Raw genomic sequence first — 23218 nt, forward strand, 5'->3', positions numbered from 1 at the left:
AATCAAATATAAATAGGATAAAAAATAAAAAATGCGTATTCAAATATTCGAAAAATTAGCACGCGCACTTTTTAAATTTCATTATTTTAATTTATTTATTTAAAATTAAAAAACTGTCTGATTTACACTCATCTTACAGTACTGATTTTTTCATATGAATTTAAAACCAAGCATACAAAAAAATAAAAATTTTCAAAATTTAAATTTACCGCGAATTTATCTAAGAATCAAAAATCGTTACCAAGCAACCGTTTTACTGGCGAGACGCTCTCCGGTTGTCATGGCAACGCAGTGTGTCCACCTTAGAGGATTAAAAAAGAAAACTAACGGGACAAAATTTCCTATAACAAATTTCATTGAATAACCATCATAAAATAAATTAGCGACATAATTAGTGTTGATAGATAAAATAAAAATTTTGTGTCGTAATGAATAAATAAGTAAAAAAATGAAAAGACAAACGTAAAATAATGTCAATACCTAAATGAATGTTAGAAAATAAAATAATAATAAAGTATAATAATAATCTTTAACGTAAAAAAAACTCCCCAGATTGGCATGCTCGTGAGAAAAGTAGGCATGACGTACGCGATTTCGTGTAGTTCCCAACCGTTCATTATTCAACAATTAATTTTAAAATATATTTAATAATCTGGCATATTATTGGATTTTAATAAATACCCATTATTGTTATTTAAATAATAATAAAACATTTGATTTATCCTCTGTTTGTAAAAGTTGCTGATGATAAATCGAGTGAGTGAGTGTTGCGGTCAACCTGCCATGATAGATCGGAACGCGTCCTCCTAGCGCTCCAAAAAAGCAAAGATATTAAACGACGAAATGTGGGAGCTCCTCTTCGAGGAGCGGCACTTTACGGTACGTATAAGTGTCTATAAATTACGGGGTTTATTAATTTTGCCTGTTTACCAGGAGACCATTTCAAAGTTACTAAATACCTAAACATTATTGAGGTTTCAATGACCGAATCTAACAAGCTCGCCAGCAGCCATTAAGCATTTCAAGGCATGGTCGCCAGATTATTTCGTGTCAGAGTTGTCAAAATTACCAAACCCATAAAACGTTGACGCACTTGACATTTATCAGGCTATTTATCATCAAATAATAATTATTTAGCTCTGATACCTCTTGGCACATCAATTATGTACACTTCTGATGGAGACTTTTTTTATTAATTATTTTTTTTTCTACCATTGACATTCAGAAGTCTTTAGTTGGATTAATTTCTACGTAAAATACTGAGACACTGCTGGCAATACAGAACTTTAAATAAATAATTATGCTGTAGTTTTAATTCCGTTGACAAATAAATAATTAAATTGTTTTTTTTTTTACTGTAGTTAAGTGAATCAGATGTTATTCAAATTGATTATGTATTGAGCACGATGGAGCGTTGTTTATATCAACGCAATCGTATATTTACATTGATCAGTAATTACACAATAGGGTGGGAGTGAGAATTTGATGAATAGAAGTACTTAAGTTTTTGAATAAAACTAATGAATGAGAATTGACGTAATTAATAGTAATTAATTAGTTGTTATGATGGTAATATGGGGTATTGTTTTATTATTTTATTGTAATTATTTTTATAGTGAGTGTAAAGGTTGCAGAATGGTGGTAGATAGTTTGTCAGTTCAGGGGTCAGCTGCAGCGCGGAAGCAGGAGAGGAGATTGGGAGGGTCGGTAGGCAACAAGATGCAACCAAACGGAGTCAGCGGTGGGACTGGTGGCATGACGCCTAAGGAACTCTGTGACAATGACGACCTTGCAACCTCTCTCGTGCTGGACCCTTACTTGGGTTTTGTCACCCATAAAATGAACATCAGGTAAAATAATTATAAAAAAATAATCACTAATTTACGGTAATATTAATAATTATTTTTAAAATTCAGGTATAGACCATTGAAAGCCAACAAAGACGAGCTTCGGAAAGTGATAACAGATTTTATCCAGACCCAGAATTATGAAAAAACATACAAGAAATTAATGGGCAGTGATTGGGGAGCCAGATTGCCGCATGCTAAATCAAAACAGCAGCAACTTAATCTCCAGAAACATGTTTACCGTTACCTGAGGATCTTTGATAAAGACTCTGGGTTCGCTATCGAGCCGTGCTACAGGTACTCACTCGAGGGCCAGAAGGGTGCCAAGATATGCGCGACACGCAAGTGGCTAAAGCACGACAAAATTCCTTGTCTCGTTGGCTGCATTGCTGAGTTGAGCGAAAAAGAGGAGGCTGCACTGCTACATCCGGGAAAAAATGATTTCTCAGTAATGTTCAGTTGTCGTAAAAATTGCGCTCAGCTGTGGCTCGGACCTGCTGCTTACATAAACCACGATTGCCGTGCCAATTGTAAATTTGTAGCCACTGGAAGAGACACTGCGTGCGTAAAAGTACTGCGTGACATTGAAATAGGTGAAGAAATCACTTGCTTTTACGGCGAGGATTTTTTCGGTGACGGCAATTCTTATTGCGAGTGTGAAACTTGCGAGAGACGCGGCACTGGCGCCTTTACCCGTCAGAAACCCGGTGACGAATTATCTACAGGTAATTTATTTATTTTATTAATTATTAATTTACTCATCAAGTAAAAAAAAAAAAATTATCATTGCAGGATACCGACTCAGGGAAACAGACAATCGTATAAACCGTACGAAACATCGTCAGCAACCTATCGGATCTTCAAAACACCAATCAGACGGTGCGCTAACGGAAAAAAATGCCGTGCTTGTTGGTAATGCAGCTGTAGCGCCACAGTCTCTCAGTATGAAAGAGTTACGTCGTAAAGGATTAACTAAATATGACGCGGAGCTGCTTATTGCCCAAGGCTGCCGTTTTTCAGATATAACACAACAACAACCGACTATCCCCGAAGACTCGACTAACACCCAGTCGTCACAGGCTCCGAGACCTCATCCGTCCTCAATAATTGGTCCTGGAACGCGTACTCTGCGTAATAAACAACAGTCCATAAAAAATGAGAGCAATAACAACAACAACAATAGTAATAATAATAACAACAACAATGTAGCTGTTAACAATGGACAGAGTTTGCGAGCGTCGAGGCTGCAAAAGAGAACGGCGACAAAGAGAAACCGTGCAAGTGTTGATGAGCGTTCAATTCATCATACTGGTGGTAATAAAAATACTGGCGAGTATGATGCTGCGATTGATTGTTTTGCTGAAGAGTCTAAGGAAAATCCACCGGGTTCTGTTAATAATAATTTGAATAATGACAATACTAAGATACGTACTTGCTCAGTCTTAACTAAAGCTTCAAATAATGAAACCGATGAATTTAACGAAAACGCAGTACTTTCGAGTAAAATTGATAATAATCCTAGTGAAAAAACGTATAATAATGTCCATGATCTTCCAGCTGCAACAGCAGAGTCAAATAAAACAAATTTAATTGACTCTGGTGCTGCTGAACAAGATAAAGACTCAAAATTGTTACGTACTAATAATTTAGAGCAGACAACTACTGCGTCATCGACAACAGAACGTTGGCGCAACAATCATAGTTCATTTACAGGCGTAACAAGACGACGCAAATCGCTTCTCCAGTCGTCAACAGACTCCCGTGATATTGAGCACAGAAAATCACCAGCTCACGGTGAAACTCCACGCAAAACAAATTACAGTGAGGGTGAAGGTCAGACGGAGAGATACCTTGAGATAGATGCTAAGACAGCGCCCGCGGAGAGTGAGTTTACCGATCGGCAATTCAATTCCACTATGCATGTTTCCAAGAACTCAAATTCTAGTTCTAGTTCTAGTTCTAGTTCTAGAGCTACGAAGGCTGCTGACGAAATGACTCGAGCATGCGTAGAAGAGCACACGAGATTCGGGGATAATATTATAGCAGCTGATGATAAACTTTCTAAAAAAGAAGAAAAAAATTACGATGTACGCGAATTTGACTCTGGCTACAGCGAAGGAAGTCAATCAAATAAATCCGATGAAGATTTTAATAAATGGAAAGATGAATCTGACGGTAAAAAATCTGAAGACGCCCGTAGTTTGACATTAAAGAGACCATTTGTCGAGTCTTGTTCATCTTCATCTTCATCTTCTTTTTCTTCTTCAGCTTCTTCGGCGTCTTCGGTAACCGCGGAAAAAGCCAGCCCGCGATCGCGGAGGAAAAATAAACGTGCCAGCAGATCCGGAGGTGTAAAAACACGTAAAGCTAAAGACCCAGCAAACTTAGACAAAGAACATATTAAAAAGATAAGGAGCGACAAAGTGACGAGGGCTAATGGCAGATTGACCAGAAGTTCACGAAGAGACTGTCTTAAAGAACAGACCAGTGAGCCCGCGGTAGTGGGTGCTGATGACGACTCGGGTATTCAAGGTGACATCTATGAGTTCAATGATAACGAAAATAATATCGGTGACACTATCGATATTATTAGACGTAATAAAACGGTTGAATCTCGTGGGATTGAAAATTCAAATATTAAATTAAATGACTCAGTAAAGAGCAATGAATTTTGTGGTAAAAATGAACCGCCTATTTTAATGCGCGAAGAACCATGGCCAGCTAAACAATCAGCTTTAACAAATGTAATTGTTAATGACAACAATATTAATAATAATAATAATCCAAGTGAACATCAGAATTCAGTGGAATCTCATTCAAAAGAAACGACAAATCATTCACGTAAACAACCAGTACCTGAATGTCAATGGCAAAGCGAAACACTTTGTCGCGAGTGTCCAACGACACCAGAACGACCCGGTGGTAGATTAAAATTAACCCTGCGGATGAAACGTTCGCCGATACTTGATGATCTAGTTGAGTCGGGCACCAGTCTCAGTGAAGACAGCTTTGAACCTGAGTACGAAGTACTGAGAGTCGAGGGTGTCGAGGGATCAGTTAAGCGTAAAAAGAAACACAAGACCCGTGATCGCGAGAGGCGGCACAAGAGACGCGAGTTAAATCTCGACCCACCACCACCTCCGCCAATGAAGAGACTGCGACTGATTTTTGGCAATGAAACTCATACTATTGACCTGCCACACTCTTAACAATCATATTAAATTAAATCACCTTGTGATTTATTAATTCATTAATTCATTCATTATTATTATTAATATTATTATTATTTTTATTATTAATATTATTGATTTATTTTGAGTAATGGCAAGTGATTGGCAAGAGTTTTTTCCCACAGCTCGACATTCATTTAAATGAATGAGATAAATAAATTCTACACAGAGTTTATTTAATTTAACTTGAAAAAAAATTACTCATATTATGTATAATATAATAATATAGTATTAACGTCAGACAATTAGTTAAAATGAATAGTTAGCACTAGTATTAATGGCCCCGCATTAAATTAATTAAATAAACAATGCGAGGTAATAAATGTTATGCAATAATTGTAAATAGCACTCGTATTAATTTGAAATATTAATGAGTGTATGCAAGAAGAAAAAAAACATAACGTACGTTGTGTTAGAAAAGAAAAAAAAAGTTTAAAAATTTGGTAATTTAAAAAAATGTCTAATGATCTCGTGGTCAAAAGATTAAAATTGTATATTTGGATTTGTGCACGTTTGATGTTGCTATACATCAATTTTATAATCACAGCATTTATTATTATTTTATTTAATTAATTATAAATATAAATAGTTTGTTATTTTATAATTAAAACGTAAAAGTTATTAATTAATAATTATTTTTAATGCTTGCGTGCATAAGATCCAAATGTTAATGTGTCAATTTCACAATACAGTATAAAATATTATTATTATTTTAACTTGCTGCACTATCACCATGCAATTATTTAATTAAATTTATGAAAAAATACAAGAAAATTAATTAAATAATTTGTCAAAAAAAAAAATAAAAACACAATTTATCTTCGTTTATTTACATTACGATTGTTAATAAAAATAATTAACGAATTATACTCGCGTAAGATTTTATTTTAAGATAAATTTAAATAACAAGGTAATAATAAAATTATTAAATACATTTAATAATTAATTCTTTTGCCCATGCAGTAGATTTTAATTAATTAATTAATCATATTAACGTATAAATAATAAATAATTATATATATAAATAAATTCGGTGGCGTGCGATGTAAAAAGGTCATTAGAATTTAAATGCTATTATTATTAATATTATTATTATTATTATGATTATTATTATTATTATTATTATTAATATTATTATTAGAATAGTTTTTTTTTTAGGAGTTCAAGATAAAAAATCATTGTTCGCTTTTACTCCTTAAACAAAATTTATTATTATTATTAAAATTACATTATAAAAAAAAATACAACGTTTTTGTGATATAAACTGTACCGCGTAATGTTATTTCAAAATTAAAATTAAATCCAAAATAATAAAATCACTTTTGAACAAAATTTATGATCAAATATTAGTTATAATAACGATCATCAATAATTGATGATTAATGACTTTTAAATAAAATTAAATGAAAATAAATAAACAAAATTTAAATTAAGTGGACTAAGTGACTAAAAAGTCTTTTTTTTATTTTTAATTAGAATTGTTTTGTTATTTTTATTTTTTTTATCATGTCATGAGCAGTAATTTATATTTTATTTTTAACGAAAGTGATTTATATGAATGGTATCTAAAACATGACAAGATTGTTATTTGCGATGTTTTTTTGTTGATAATTTAAAAGATAAAAATTGATAATATTTTTTTCTTGAGTATGGGCATGATCGGAAGAATTTAAAAGTTTAATATAAAATTGAATTAATAAAATAAAAGTTATTTAAATTTTATGAATTTTAAATAATAAAAAGTGCAGCACAAATCGCGCTTATTAATTTATCAATTAACTAAGTAATTATTTAATGAAAAAAAAAAAAAATTAAAAACATAAACGGTAGATTTTTTCTGTCACTGCCATTAGTAAATTTTTTAATTGTACTCTTATAATATTCATTCACACTTAGTACATTGTACCATCGTTAATTAATTTAATAACTATAAATAATAATTGCAGTTACTATTATTACGATAATTAATAAAAATTATTAATTAATGAATTTTGAAATGTAAAAAAAATATTGCAAGTTAGTTCTTGTTATTTATCACGAAATAAATTAATTGTCGGCTATTTGCAGTCATTTTATCAATTAAAAAAAAAAGAAAAAAAAACTTTGTGAATAATTATAAAAATTTTCTTTTTTCAACTTATACTTTATATTTTATTTTTTATTTATCGGGAATGATACATTATCGTGTGTTGTAATTACGATAATTATTATAACAATTGTATGATATCATATATATTGTGCTAAATAGCATAAATGGAAAATGATAACAAGGGAAATGATTAAGTAAGAAAAAAAAAGAAAAAAAAATGAGACACACTAAAGGAGAATACATTGTCATTATTATTTTTTATCAACTAGAATAATCACAATAAATGAAACTTAATTAACGTAATTATTCTGTAAATATACTTTATTTATTTATTTACTTGGACCTAATTAATAATACCAGTAATAATTAACCCTCGGAGTATACACCACCAAACAGACCTTCGGAGTAGACACGGGATCAAATTGACCCCACTTCGCTTTTGAAGAGATATCTAAAAAGATATGCATTTTATCGGAATGCAGGTCATGACGTTTTTTGTAGGTAAAAGAATGCTCTTCCGAATACAACTATCATTATTTCGAATTAGTTAATTTTTAACGGTGAAAAAATTAATTAAAATTAAACCTAACTTGAGAAATATTTTAGGATAAACAAAATTTTGGGGTCAAAATGACCCTCAGTGTACTCCGAGGGTTAATTTCATTGAGCCGTTTCGTTCCAAGCATCTAAGACTTTGATATTATCAGACAAATTCACATGAATAATTAATGAAATTGATTAAAAAACAAAATTTTTCGTTGTACAAATAAGATATTGACAGCAGAACATTTATGAAAATCCATATGTTTGTAATAGCTTGTCGTGATTTGGAAATCAGAAACACTAAAGTTGCAAGTAACTGAAGTTTTGAACGGTCATTGAATGAAATTGTATTGATAATGAACAGGGGTTCTGATTTTTTTGTCTCTCGCATCCACGTGGGCGAACGGTATCATCTTTGTTGTACTAATTCAGTAATCAGGAACTTTAGGTGAATTTTTCTCTTAAACAAAGGAATATTATCAAAAAATTAAAGCGCACTTTGCTAGATTAGACAGTAGGACATCAGTGTACAATCTGTAGTTTGTATTTAGAGATTTTGTTTCCGAGGACAACTCAGCAGAAAATCTGATAACTCCTAAAGAAAAATTATCTTAGAGAACGAATACAGGTGGCTGTGGTGAAATGGGTAAAGAATCGGGTGTCAGCAAATTATATGAACAGTTTGCCAAGTCATTCACTAAAACAGCCCCTATACAAATATTGATGTTCAAAAAATCAAAATGTTTTCTCTTTCTCATATAATTTTTCCAGCATAGTCCGATTTGTCGAAACCACCTGTGACCCAGCCCTGTATAGGGTTGAAAAAATTTGAAAAAATTTCTTCTTTCAAATATAAATTTTCTAGCCTGTTTCGGTTTATCTGATATATTTGATCGATATAACATTCAGAAAAAAATGCCATTAGACTGCCGCAACAGGCGTAGATTTATCTTCTTTTTTCATTATTTTCCGATTGAAATTCTTTAATCAGTTTCAATCAGGAATTAATATTTTTTTCCCATTTTTGATTAATTTTCAATCGGAAATTTCCGATTAGAATTTTCAAATTTTATTCAATCGGAATTTTTAATCAAATAATCAAAAAATAAAATAACATCTTGATGCCATCTGTAATAAAGAATTCAAACTTGACATTAAATACACGTATGACGTCATCACATAGTTGTAAGTTGTCAATATGCCTGACACAAGTGTGGGGAATACATAATAAAAAAATAATAATTTACCAGTTTTTTTTTCATAGTTTATTTTAAAAATAAAATCCAGTCATCACTACTCTACATAATCAACATTTCAATATTTTTAATCATAAAATAGTCATCATTTCATCAAGTCTCCTGTTTTCACGAGTAATAAACCTCTACCTGTACCTATTACATATTCGCTTCACGTAATTGTAACAAATAAAAACACAAAAAAAATTAAGCACTTACTTAACACGTGTGATTATTCAAAGCACTTATTATTATTATTATTTAATTTTTTGACACCCAGCATCTGGTCACTTTAAAAAAGTCACAACTCATTATTATCAAAATTACATAATTATTTATTTAATAAAATATTGTACACAAGTATGAATACCAAAGTGACATATTGATTATCAAAGTGTTATTCTACAATTGAAATGGGTACATGCATTGTCACAATAATTATTTTTTATTTAATTATTTAAATAAATTATCCTGAAGTTAGAAGACAATTAACAATCCGGATTTTTTTTCTACAAGTAAATTTCAAAAAAAATAAAACTAAAAATATCCATGTGTAGAGAAGTAAAAAAACTATAGATGCAATTTTTATAAATATTTTTTTTTTATAATTTGACGTTTTGAAAAAATTTTAGATGCTCGTCTAACTTCAGTATCATTTAAATAGCAATAAATTTATTGTTTAAAATTTTTTGATACAGTATTTATTATAGTATATATAAATTTATTTCAGATATAAAATGTCTGAGAGTACATCCGAGGACGATGAAAAGATAGAAATGTATATTCCAGATTTTAATTTCTGTAGTCCGGAGCATACATTGGATTTTATTTTGTGCAAACCAAAATTATTACCATTGAAGTCTGTGACACTTGAGAAACTTGAGAAAATGCAGAAAGATGCTGATGAAAAAATTAAAGAAAGTCGTCAACTTGACAGTGAATTAGAAAAAGAAGATAAATAAAATTATCATTATTATTATCATCACTATAAATATATTTATTTATTATTAATCATAAATAATAATAAATCATGAGTGTCGGACCTCTGGTAACGGAGATAGTGCTGGCATTTTGCCTGGCCACGACACTTTTATACCGATATGGAAATATATTTAGAAATCATATTGTTGTTACCGTATCTGTACTTATTGCTTGGTACTTTTCATTACTAATTATATTTGTTTTACCATTAGATGTATCATCTGTAAGTATTTATTTTTATTCTTAATTATTACCGCGTATTTAATTGTCTATATTATTAAGATAATAAGGAAAATTTTGTTCCAATCATATTTCAATGATAGAGTTGACTTTAATTTGTGCCTTGTTAAGGTTTTGACTATTTTTTGAATGCCAATTATTGAGACAAATCAATTTACCTATCGTTCGAATTACGCGCCAAAAAAAATATGATCGTATTTTCCTTAAATAAATTAATATTTGAATTATTATGTTTTTGTATCAATGACAGATAACAGCTCTTTGGTAAACCCTCAAAATTTAATCACTTTTTTTTTGTTCTATTGTCAGGTAAAAGACCCAGTACCCGATCACTCATGTATTTATATATCTATATATACTAAATATAGATATACAAATACCCGGAGTGACCGAGTACTTGTTCCCTGATCAGGTACTGGGTCTCTGACTTTAATCTTCTTTTTATTTTCCATCTGAGGTAAGAGACTCATTACCTGATAAAGAAACTAGGGTCCTAGATCTTTTACCTTGGTTAAAAGTAAATATCGCGTTACTAATTCCAAAAGGTCTTATATTTTTATACGCCCTGTTGTCTTTAGAAAACTCTGAAGCCAAAAAGGCGTATAATTTTTTTTATTGCTAATCGTTTCGTTGACTTATTTTATATCTCAAATTTTTTTCCAACTTTTGATCTATTAGATGACTAACAAAAAAAAATTTTACCATGTGTAGATTTAAAAAAAAATATCCCTTGATTATATAATTATCGAAGTCAGTAAGTTTGCGAATTAATGACCAGTTTTGTCTTATTAAATTTTAATAATAATAAAAATATCTGAGAGTTAATTGCCAAGAATTTAATTAAAATTAAAATTATATTTAATAAATTTGGTAGCGATATTTGGTCACGTAGTGACTGCAGGTTCCTCGTTTATAATTAATTAATTAATTAAATTTATTTACAATAATTGATATATTTATTTTTCAAAAATGATTAATTAATTTACAGACTGTATATAGGCAGTGCATAGAACACAATAACCATTACAATTCATCAGTTACTACAGACAACAGTAGTAATAATAATGTAACAATAAAATGTGAGAAACCATGGTCCAGTGTACCGGACAGTGTGTTTCCAAATTTATGGCGGATTGTATACTGGACGTCGCAATGCTTGACGTGGTTGATATTACCATTGATGCAATCGTACATAAAAGCTGGTGATTTCACAGTAAAAGGGAAATTAAAATCTGCTTTAATAGACAATGCTATTTATTATGGAAGTTATTTGTTTATTTGCGGTATATTATTGATATATATTGCATTGAAACCTGGTTTAGATCTTGATGGGTAATTAATTACTTATATATTTATTTACTTGAAAATATTTTTTATTAATTAATTATATTTTTTTCAGTCAAAAATTAAAAGCCATCGCGTCGTCGGCTTCCAATACATGGGGACTTTTTTTATTAATAATGCTACTGGGTTACGCATTAGTTGAAGTACCACGTGGATTATGGAATGCTAGTAAACCGGGTTTTACTTTGCAGTACAGTTACTTTAAAGCTTCGAAATTAAATTTAGAAAAATGCGAGGCTGAAGAAACTGTCGATGATATTTTAGAGGTAATTTTTTTGTTATTTTTTTTTTTAAGTATTTCTTTATTGAAAATTTTAATTAACAATTTTAATGATAGTCGTTGCAAGCAGCGTCAATAGCGATAAGCAGCACGCATCCGTTTCATCGTAATTTAGAAACAATATTTCAAAAAGTTCCCGCTGAATTAAAAGATCGTATGAATAGAAGACAACTTGCTGAAGATGCGCATACTAGTGCGCCTTCTGAAAAATCTTTGATTCGATTGCACAGACAAGTAATTTATAACATTTATTTTCAAACTGATGACTTATTATAATTTTTAATTTTTTTTATTTTATTTTTTATTCAGACAATTAAAGCTCTACAGACACTCCAAAGAACGGAAACTCAGTGGGGAATTTTGGTCGAGACAATTTTTCATCTTGAAGATATTGCGAAAAATCAAACGAATCATGACAGAAGATTTAAATCATCATTTCCGGTTTCTCGCCCACTTTTCATTCGTTTTATTTATAATCCAACACTAGGTAAATATTAATTACATTTTTTTTCTAACGGGTCACCCGCTTTGTAAAAAAAAAAAATAATGGTCTAGAAGTGTGAGTCCTTATTTTTTTCACAGTAAATCAAGTCGAAAGAAATAGAAGTAGAGAAATACTTCGTTAAAAAAGTTTTAGAAACTTTAATTAATGTAAAAAAAATTATTTTTTTAATTTTTGAAATTTTCAAATCTCCATAACTAAATATTGGTTTTTTTACAATTTTTTTTTACAATATTTTTATGGTCAAAAATAGGTGTCCCACTTCTAGACCATTACAAAAAAAAATCTATCGAGAACTAAAGTAAAAAATTAATTTTCCAATAACTTGAGCGATTCCTTTATCAATAAACAAATTAAATATTCAAATATAAATTAACTTATAGAATGGTATTGGAATTGTATAATCAAAAGTCATGTACAAAAAGTACTAGCAATAGCTGCCGGTTGTTTATCAGTAGCAGTGGTTTGGTCTGAAGTGACTTTCTTCAATAAATCACCAGTGCTGTCACTATTTGCTCAATTTTTAAATTTAGCTTCTGCAAAATACGACTACTTAACAATCGAGGTAAAGAATAATTGCAATTTATAAAAAAAAAAAATTATTACTTGAAATAAATGAACAAATATTTAACACTTAGATTTTATCAACGATGATCATTGCATATCTCTGTTACTGTGCATACTCGACAGTACTTAAAATACGTCTGCTGAATCTCTACTACCTGGCACCTCATCACCAGACCAACGAGTACAGTTTAATATTCAGCGGCATGATGCTGTGTCGCTTGACACCACCAATGTGTCTAAATTTTCTGGGATTAATTCACATGGACTCGCACATTATCAAAACGCACATACTAGAGACCCATTACACCCAAGTTATGGGACACATGGACGTCATATCAATAATATCTGACGGTTTCAATGTCTACTTTCCAATGGCTATCTTGGGATTTTGTCTAGCGACTTACTTTAGTCTTGGCAGTAGACTATTATCTGTACTGGGGTTCCAACAATTTCTTGGTGATGATGAAGTTACTACTGATCTTGTTGATGAAGGGAGAGAATTAATACAACGAGGTATTTATTAATTACTCTCCTTATTGTTAATAAATAAATAAATTAAATTATTTATTTATTTACTTATTCAGAGAGACGTAGAAGACAACGCATTGAAGAATCAATACTTCGCCGTCGTGAATTTCAAGAACGAACAAATAATCCAACACGTAATCGTAATTCACGACAAAGTGTCGATACCGGTGAGTTTGATTTACAAGTAATATAAAAAAAAAATAAGTAAAATGGTTAGGTGACGATAAATAAATGAATGAATTTACCCCTAGTACGATCTGTTAAACGTGACGAATCTACTGAATCAGTAAGAGCAGGTCTATTGCGTGATTTCGATACCTCTGATTACTATGTCGGCACGACATTTAATTCATCACCAAACACATATGGAGTGTACGAACGTAACGGTTATCAGTCCAGCGATTTTTATGATATAAATAATGATGACAATAATGCGGGATCCTATTCGTCATCATCAGTAAACACTAACAATAATAATAATAATAATAACAGTAGTAGTAATTACAGTAGAGCACCACCACGAAGAATATTTGATGATGTGTGAGTTTAGATACCAGCACCAAGCATTTTTTTTTATTTTTAAAACATAAATATATAGATAGGAAATTAATACACTGTAAAAAATTAACGGAGTAAATCCGGAGAAATGCGGAGCGGGTGACTGTTTTTTTTAATCCCTTCGGAGTAAAATTCAGTATGAAGGGAAATTGAATTCAAAATTGAAAATCAGGTTTCGAGTAAAATTCACTTTTATTTCAGTATTGAAATTCTGAATCGGAGTAAATGCGGATTGAAATAAAATCTCTGCTGAAAAAAAAATTCCTTATTTACTCCGTATATGATTTTTTATTTAAACTCCGGAACTCCAAGTGACGGAGTGAGTTCGGATTTGAATGAAATCTGTAATCACTCCGAATTCACTCAAATTTTTGAATTTTTTTTCAATACCTCAATTAAAAAAAAAAAAAACTAAAAATATGCACATGTAAGAAATTAAAATAACTATCAATACAATTTTTCAAAATATTTTTTAAAAGTAATTTACTGTTTAAAAAAAAAATTCAAAAATTATTAGACGTCAGTCAACTTCAGTCTCATATTTTTTTACAGTGATATTGATATATATGTAATTAAAAAATAACTATACTAAATGATAATGAGCCTTATTCAAATAATTTAGTTATTAAATAGTAATATATAAATATTTATTGATAAGATCTTTAAGTAATTAATATACAAGGTAATTTATAAAATTTAATTTTAGCTAATCCATTTTTTTAGTAAAAAGTTAAAAGTAGTTTTTAATTACCTTGGTGCTTGATTGCTTGTTTTTCTTTGTTATCAAGCATGTGCAATATCTGGTCAAAATTATTTTGTTATTTAATTTATTTATTAATTAATTGATTTATTGATTAATTATCTAAGAACTACTGACACTTTTCATATTGAAATAAAAACTATAAATATTTTCACAGTGATAAATAGGAATATATGATAGTTAATAAATATATGACCATTTATTAGAGATATATTTATATTTATTTGATTAAAAATATTTTTTTTTTACATATTAATTATATAAATAGCATACTTTGATTGGTATTAAATAAAAATTGTGCTTTAAATTTATTAAAATTGTATATTAAAGCTGTCTACAATAAAATTTTAAATAATTGTTTTGATTGTTTTAGTTTGTGCGTAAATGTTTGGTAATTATATATAATATGTATATTTTTAAAATTTATGAATGGCAGTTTTAGCACGAATTTAAATAAATAACTTCTGGCTTTTCAAAGTGAAATATTAAAATACTTTCTATTTTTTTGTAATTTTATCTTTAAAAAAATATTTTATTTCTATTTCTTTAACCCGATAAATTCTATTTTTTTTAAAATTTATTTTTATAAACTATTCATTTCTTCTATTATATATTTAATATTTTAAAATTCAACTGTCGTAATATTGATAAATATTTTTCTTTAGCTTTTAAAAAATATAATTTCAATAACAAATAAAACAATAATTAGAATTTTTTAAATTATAATAAAAAGTTTTCGATTAAAATTTAATCTTTATGTTATTAATAAAAAAAAATAAAAATAAAAACTAATAAAATTGATAAAGAACCAGATTCAAAATTATTTCAGATATTTGTATCCAGTTTTTTTTCCTCCTGATAAAAGTTCTCTCTCATGTTAATGTTTTAAAAAATTCTTATTTGTTCATAACAAAAACGTGGAAGTTTTCATTTATTGTTAAGCGCGATTTCGGAAGAATTGTTCGTGTATATAAGAGCGAAAAATATAAATTAATTAATCGTCTTAAGCAAAATAAACGATATAAAAAGTAACAATAGCTAATAAAAAAAATGGAAGGGTGTAAGCAATAACGGAAGTCATCATTATTATCAAAATATGCGTGTCTTCCTCCGGGTGCGACATGAACATCAACAAATGATTGAGCATCGCTATTGTCTAAATATAAACCAGCTTGTTCATGAGAACTACTATCGTGCATGTTTTCTAATTTTAAAAATTTTAAATGTAAGTGTCGATGGTGAAGACACGCAAAATTATATCAGTTTAATTTATTTGGTGTATTTGATTGGGGCTGTGACTGAGATTGCAACTGCGATTGAGACTGACGTGATTTTAGTTTATTTATTTCATCTAAAACTTCGATAATCGCAGACGCGCTCCAAGCTTGAGTGCGACAGCTATCGCGGCAATAGGCTCCGACTTTGTTTGTCAACTCCGGTTTAGAGACATTAATTCAACAAAAGTGCTGCCGTCTTGTACAAATGGTGGCAATAATGAGTAACAGCGATCTAGTAGCATAACATAAACATGAACGACAAGTGCATCAAAGTAACTGGGGACTAGATAACGTGGGATTAATTTGAATGGTTCAGCTGCTTGTTCAAACCACTTGCTCAGCTCCAGTGTTCCTTCATAATTTTTCAAACGCTGCCATATGTAATCAATCAGCCAGTTGCCTTCACGCAAATTTACGCACAAAGGATGACCTAGATCATTGTGAGGGCGTATTTCTGCGAGAAGTGAAATGACACCCTGGAGTCCTGCGTAAACTAGCGGACCGTATGCAGGAATATTGTAGACTCCAAAGTGGTCGGCGGTTTCTTCGCGTTCTTCTTGGTCGCAGCAGAACAGCGCTTTGTTCATGTCCGGAAGACTCATGCGAGCAATAATCGCCTGGAGTTCTGATTCCGGGGATTTAGCGTCCATAGTAACTGAATAAATTACTTGGTTTAATTTAGCTAACGCTGGTTTTATGTTAGAGTGCAGCAACACGCGAATAGCGATGACGGAACCCGGCTGGAAGTTGACAAAATTCAATTGCGTTATTTCTAAATCTCCCGATTCTCCTTTTTCGACTATTTTAGAGTCGGGAATCTGTATATGCTCGCGAATGTCAACTACGTAATTCTTTAGACCATTGATGTAACCATCATCTTTGATATGTTTATCAGGAAATTTAAATGGTGACTCATTTTTATCACTTTTATAGGCTAATCGCGCTTCGAAAATAATTTCTTCAACGACTCCTTCAACTCTTAACGGCCTAACGTGTCTTCGTAAATCAGTAGCATTTGAATCCGGATGATGGAAAGCCGTGTACGCAACCAACACAACAGTCTCGTGTGTCTTTGGTGAATGCCGCGTAACTGCGACAATGTCCGGGTCCATTTGGTCAACAAATACCTGAGAAAATCCTTCATTACCCAGAGCGTAATGTAAATTATTGAAAGCTCTTTTAGCAGAAATTATGCCCGTCATACTTCCAACATATTTAGCGTTACTATCAGTTGCTTCTTTTTCATTCCATGCTGTGTACTCTCTGTTTTCATCAATAACATGAATGTGATGGGGCACCAACTCATCGTACCCGCGGTTGCTACCACTAGCACAACAAGCCATGCTAACTAAAGCTGCCGAGGGCAATAGATCAAAAACACTTCGCTTTTCAATAGGACTCGGATTGTCATGGGTTTGATCCATAAAAAGTGCATACGCAATACAGGGTACCAGTGGACGCTGCTTTGATTGAAAGAAAGCTCCCACGGGTTCGCCGCCGTACCGATAAATCAAACGTCCCTCTTCATGGCTATCCCATGCGGACATCGCCTCCCGTATGAACGATGTGATACCTAATCTATTGACAAATATGTTGTCCTTCTTATCAGAATTAGTAAAGAGCTCCGCGACAACGTACAAGTCCGGTCGGATGCGTCGCGCTGCATCCAACATAAACTCAGCAACTGGAATAGGAGTAGAGTGACAATTATCTAGTCTTACTCCGTCAAAAATCCTGGCTGTTTGCTCAACATACTCTGTCATATGCTTCCAAAGGAATGGATTGTCTTCAGGCTTATTGCCGTAGCGTAATTTGACGATGTCTGCCCAAGCGATTAAGTCCCTTCGCAAGTAAATGTTTGAATCGCGATCAGCAAAATTTTTCAACGGGTCGCTGTTTATTAACCAGCCATTGTGTGCCATCAAGTAGCAGCCATTGTCTGAGTACATTATCGTTTCACGTTCTATTAACGACTGAGGTGATCCGTAGTCCGTGAAGTACCGCGCGGTCAGTGGATTTCTTGCGCTGACTTCTTTCAGTCTGGGTCCATCTTCTTGCACGCGGAAGTAACGTATCGTGGCGACGGTATTCTCTACAGCAGCATCCAAATGATTTTGTATTTCAGTGATTATCGCTTCATTTAGCCCTTGGATTGTTTTACGAAACTCTTCAGCGCAGCGTTTCAAACGCGTCTCTTCGTCAAAACAATCTTGTCTGTAAATATTGTAAATACGTAACGCCAATTTCATATCAACTGAAGCTTTCAATCGACGGAACTGAGGATCTTGAATTATTTTAATCGTATTTTCTTTATCCGAAGTCTGCTGATCAGGTTCCTGAGGCATTTGAGAACGCGCTAAGTTTAAAAACTCACCAACGATTTGGTCAATATCCAACGTGAAAAGTTCGTGAATTTTAACCAATGGTAGAAAATATGTATGCAGCGCATAACGGATCGAATGTAAATGATCCTCAGTCTCGACAACACTAGGTATGCCTTTAAACTCCCATTCCTCAGCCGCCACCTGCACCGTCAATTCAAACAGCGCGGCGTCGAGAAGATATGCCGGACGTAAGTGCGGGCAATTTAAACAATTGTACGAACACTCCGGATGCTCAACCAAAAAGGAACTCTCGTTAGCCGTATGGTTGAGTACAATATCGCCAATTGACAAAACATTCATCTCATTCCTCAATTCGTTCGTCAATTTTTCCACATCATCAAACGTCACCGGTTTATCTTCGCTGTCATTGAACCCGGGATTGAGCTTTAACTGATCATTCAAACAGTACGCCGACTTAGAACCTCCCAACTCTTGTATTGGTGTAAAATGTATCGTATTGTAGCCCGAATTTATCGATACCAATAATTTTTCCCGCCAGCTCGAAAACACGCCTAGACATTTTGACAAAACTGTCTGACATTGGATACATTCTAACGGCAATTTTTTATCTTTACCAATTGGTAGTTCTGGTTCTACTAAGACGTACCCTGAAGCCAAAGGTTTTATTTCATTCTTCTCTCTAAAAATAAAAGATAAATAAACAATGAAATAATTAGTGATAAATAAAAAATGTAAATAATCTTACTTTGCATCCGTAATATAATAATGAAATGATCCAGCGAAAGAAACCCTCACAACAGCAGCATCATTTACCCATCTCAGTCGATAGTAAGTATGTCTATCAAATTTTTTATCATCCGTTAAAGGATGATTGGTAAATATATCAACAGATTTACCAAATAGTGACGGTCCAAGACGAAACTCTATTTGCCATCCTTTCAATAAATAGTTATTATTAATTACATATACAAACGTGTCCTCACTAGCAAACCTCGTGCATTGTGAAAAATTGTGAGTGATTAAAGATTTTATTTAAATCTGTATTCCCTCTGATTCGGATTTTTAGTATTAAAATAAACTCCGTTGAGGAGTGAATTACCCTGCAAAGCAGATTTTCAAATAAAGTTTCAAATGTCCAAAAATGGAGCAGTGGTCACAAATGCTACTTCTACCCATGACAATTAGTAGCAGGAAATGATGAAAAGTTATTCTACAAAAATTGTGGAAAATGTTCACTGACGAGCAAGTCGATATTTATTTATATGTTACCTTTCTTAACTCGAAACAAAATTCCATCCTGATGCTCTCCTTTATTTAACGTCAAAATTCTCACATCAACTTCACGTGTGTCATCAATATGATTCTCAGTGTTAGCCATCGTATCAGCCGGTGCCTGTAAAAATGAATAAATAAATAAGTGATTGGTTATTTATAATTATAAATTTTAAACGAGCACTAAAATAAAAAGAAGAAGAAGGAGAAGAAGAAGCTTAAGAAGAAGGTGCTTACGTGAAGAAGAAATAAAATGAACAAGTAACGAGTAGAGAGTTAATATACGTCAGTACAACGAAAGGATTGAAATGTATCATGCATTATATATGTAACAAGATTTATAAATATACATATATATATGTACTATCTCTTCTTGTTCCAGATGGAGAGTTTTTTAAAAAACAACTAGATTTACTGGATTAAATGAAATGTAATAAAAATTGTCGTTATTTTCATTTTCTATTTCAGTGTTTTTATCAGGAATCGAAAAGATTTTTTGGGGTAAGTAAAATTTTTTCGCGCCAAGAAATCCTTTTTTTTTGCGTAGAAAGGCAAAATTTCAAACGATATTTCATAACTTTTTATGACTAAAAATAAAAATAAAACATAACAAATTTTTTTAAAATGATATATAGATAAAAATTTTGTATTTCAGTACATATACAAACAGCAAATCACCAGTCACTAAAAACAAAATTTTAATTTTAAATAAAATTATTATTAAATATTCCAATAGTAAAAAATGAAAAAAACAATTTTTAGAAACAAAAATATTTTAAATAATAAGTAAATATAAATAAACATTGATTGAGTTGGTTTTGAGTATAAAAATAAGTAAATACAGAGCATACATTTTTGATACTAAGCAAAACGGAAATAAAAAAATAATTATTTGAACTAAATACATACAATAAAAGTGCATACATAAACGTGCAGATTATAGACTACGGTCAGTACTCAACTGTACAGAATAATAATTAACGATAAATACCCTAATTAAGAAATCTAATTTGCAATGATTTGAATTTTTGAATCAATTTTATTTAAATTGAATGATAAAATAATATTTAAATTATTTTGAATTATTTGAAATTATAATTTTATGATATGATACAGTATGAAATAATTCAGATTTTTAAAATCATTTCAAATTACATTTCTTAACCAGGGTAAATACAATAAAATAATTATCAGTAATCACCTCAATCACAATGTATTCACATGCGTCTTGAGTGGACACTCGGAGAGTGATAGACTCAGTTTTATTTTCTTCTCAGCTCGCTATTGTAAATTATAATTAAACATTTCTATCTCTAATGACCTCTAAATTTTCTTTTTGAATCATTGCAAAGGTCATACAAATAAGAACACCTACATATACCCCACAAATATAAATATATATAAAATATATGATAACATCGATTTAGGGGCGATTTAAAATAAAAATTTCTACAAGACAATTGGCCGATTTATTTATGCGCGAAATCATGTGTTTTTCAAATTAGCCAATCATCACTCATTTATTTATATATTTAGGTACCCAAGTAGCACAGAGACAACTTTAACATGTCTTAAAGATGTCTTTTAAAAGGATAAGACAAATTTTTCTTTTTTCAAAGTCACCTTTTTTAGTGTAAATACGACATTCAAATGTTGGTTCTGAAGACAAAGAAGAGTTGTGTTCTTTTTCCTGTCGTATTTCAATTAAAAAGTCATTTAGATGACTTATTTTACCACTATTTGTGATTTACTTTTTGTCGTCACTTGTGTTAAGTCTTTTAAGCAGACATTTTTTCAGTGCCATAATTTTCTGATCGTTTTGTCAACATATTGTTGCCTTTTCGATATCTCAAAAAGTAGCTTAAAAACTGATATCTTACAGATGTCACAAAGGCAAGTGTGCTCCTTGGGTACTTATACATGGGTACATACCCAACTAACATACAGTCAACTCTAAGATGTCTTAAAGACGTCTTTTGAAAAGATAAGACAAATTTTTCTTGTTTCAAAGTCACCTTTTTTGATGTAAATAAGACATGCGGATGTTGGTCCCAGGAGACATAGAAAATTTGAGTTGTTTATCCTGTCTTAAAAAGGACATGTCAATTAAAAAATCCTTTAGATGACTTATTTTACCATACTTGTAATTTACTTTCTGTCCTCACTTGTGTCGTCTTTTACGTGGATATTTTTTCGATGACAAACTTCTGATCATTTTGTCACCATTTTGGTGCCTCATCAATTGCTCAAAAAACAGCCATAAAACTTCCATCTCATAGATGTCACAAAGCCGTGTGCTACTTGGGTCACGTTAATTTAAAAAAATCTTATTTGTTTATAACAAAAACGTGAACATTTTGGATTTATTGTGTAAGCGCAACAAAAAAATAATCGCTCGTTTGTTCGAGAGCGAAAAATATGAAATAATTAATCGTCTAAGCGAAGTAAACAATATAAAAAGTAACAATGGCTAATAAAAAAAATGAAAGGGTGTAAGCAATAACGATCCTCACAATTTTAACGTGTTCTGAGTGAGTGATGCGTTTTTTTTCAGAGCGTCTTGGTTCTGTAAAATCAGGCATAATCAGAATCGGTTCAAGCATCAATAAACTAGCTCTATGATTGTGCAGTCGTGCTGCCGATAAATTAAACATATCATTAGTATTGTTATTATTTTTCGAATTCAAAAGTCTTGCGTCTTCATTAAAGTCCATCCAGTACTGGATTTCCTCATCGCAGTCCGCATCCTTGGCTTCATTATCCCCATTGTTAATTAATTTAAACTGATAATTTATATTCTGAAATACTTTAGGCTTGAAGATAACATTGCGTGATACTCTGCAGCAGCTGTCAATCATCTGACGATGATAGTAATCAGTATTTGTGTTCAAATAATTATCAATTTTTCTGTTGTCAAGTAGTAAAATACTTGGGCCAAGTGTTTTGTAATTGAAGATATCCCGTTTGTCTACTTGGGAATAACATAATCCAGAGTGAGTTGTCTTGCTGACATTAAATATCGGCATGTAATCCTGATTATTATTAATCAACAAATTATCGTCGTATAAAAGTAACTGGTTTGTACAAAATTGGTGATAATAATTAACGAGTTTTGCATCTAGTGATTTTTTTTTGTAAATCAACCGGTCGCTGTATACGACCGAATTATTTTTAGCATTCGCACAGTACTGACAAATTTTTTGACTAGGTAAAAATAATGTGTTTATTAGTATTTTAGCCGTCTGGACGCTGTATTTTTCGTAATAATCCGTGATATTATTTTTCGACTCACTCTTTTTTTCTCTGTCGTTCTCATACATTGGAGCCACTTGATCAGCATTGTCGGCAAAGTAATCAGCTAGTGATTTTCTCTCAATTCCTTCAATAATCATAGCTCTGTTATCGTCATTATCATTATTATCATTATCAATATCAATAGATTTACGATTTAATGAAGGCGAAGACACGAAAGATTTTCCTCTACCCAACGTCATTTCTTCATTAGTGATTTTAAAATTAATTCCACTATTTAAATCATCTACTTTACTGTCAAAAGTATCAATATAATTATTGTTATTATTATTGCTATTAAAATTATAATTATTATTATCAAAATATGC

At 31.2% G+C, this 23218-nt stretch overlaps 3 protein-coding genes across 4 annotated transcripts; 2 read left to right on the forward strand and 1 right to left on the reverse strand.

The window, feature by feature from the left end:
- Nucleotides 1–351: 351 nt before the first annotated feature.
- LOC130662983 (histone-lysine N-methyltransferase KMT5B-B) lies at nt 352–7469 on the forward strand. Of its 2 annotated transcripts, none has more exons than XM_057461992.1 (4): nt 352–879; nt 1617–1850; nt 1917–2572; nt 2640–7469. In XM_057461992.1, exons 2-4 carry the CDS (start codon nt 1636–1638, stop codon nt 5054–5056), a joined length of 3288 nt encoding a protein of 1095 aa, XP_057317975.1. In that variant the 5' UTR covers nt 352–879; nt 1617–1635; the 3' UTR covers nt 5057–7469. The 2 variants fall into 2 exon arrangements, with proteins under 2 accessions (XP_057317975.1, XP_057317976.1); XM_057461993.1 differs by lacking the exon at nt 352–879 and adding an exon at nt 1518–1536.
- Nucleotides 7470–9831: 2362 nt separating this feature from the next.
- LOC130662985 (LMBR1 domain-containing protein 2 homolog) lies at nt 9832–14639 on the forward strand. Its single transcript, XM_057461995.1, has 9 exons — nt 9832–10148; nt 11154–11497; nt 11565–11775; nt 11847–12023; nt 12099–12276; nt 12675–12856; nt 12930–13371; nt 13443–13553; nt 13638–14639. Exons 1-9 carry the CDS (start codon nt 9975–9977, stop codon nt 13928–13930), a joined length of 2112 nt encoding a protein of 703 aa, XP_057317978.1. The 5' UTR covers nt 9832–9974; the 3' UTR covers nt 13931–14639.
- A 38-nt stretch (nt 14640–14677) lies between these two features.
- LOC130662984 (glycogen debranching enzyme-like) lies at nt 14678–20940 on the reverse strand. The gene is made up of 4 exons (XM_057461994.1): nt 20800–20940; nt 19596–19719; nt 19072–19261; nt 14678–19005 (listed from the first exon to the last, which is right to left on the reverse strand). Exons 2-4 carry the CDS (start codon nt 19702–19704, stop codon nt 16134–16136), a joined length of 3171 nt encoding a protein of 1056 aa, XP_057317977.1. The 5' UTR covers nt 19705–19719; nt 20800–20940; the 3' UTR covers nt 14678–16133.
- Between the last annotated feature and the right edge of the window lie 2278 nt (nt 20941–23218).

Source organism: Microplitis mediator, chromosome 2, assembly GCF_029852145.1.
Source record: "Microplitis mediator isolate UGA2020A chromosome 2, iyMicMedi2.1, whole genome shotgun sequence".
Lineage (NCBI taxonomy): Eukaryota > Metazoa > Arthropoda > Insecta > Hymenoptera > Braconidae > Microplitis > Microplitis mediator.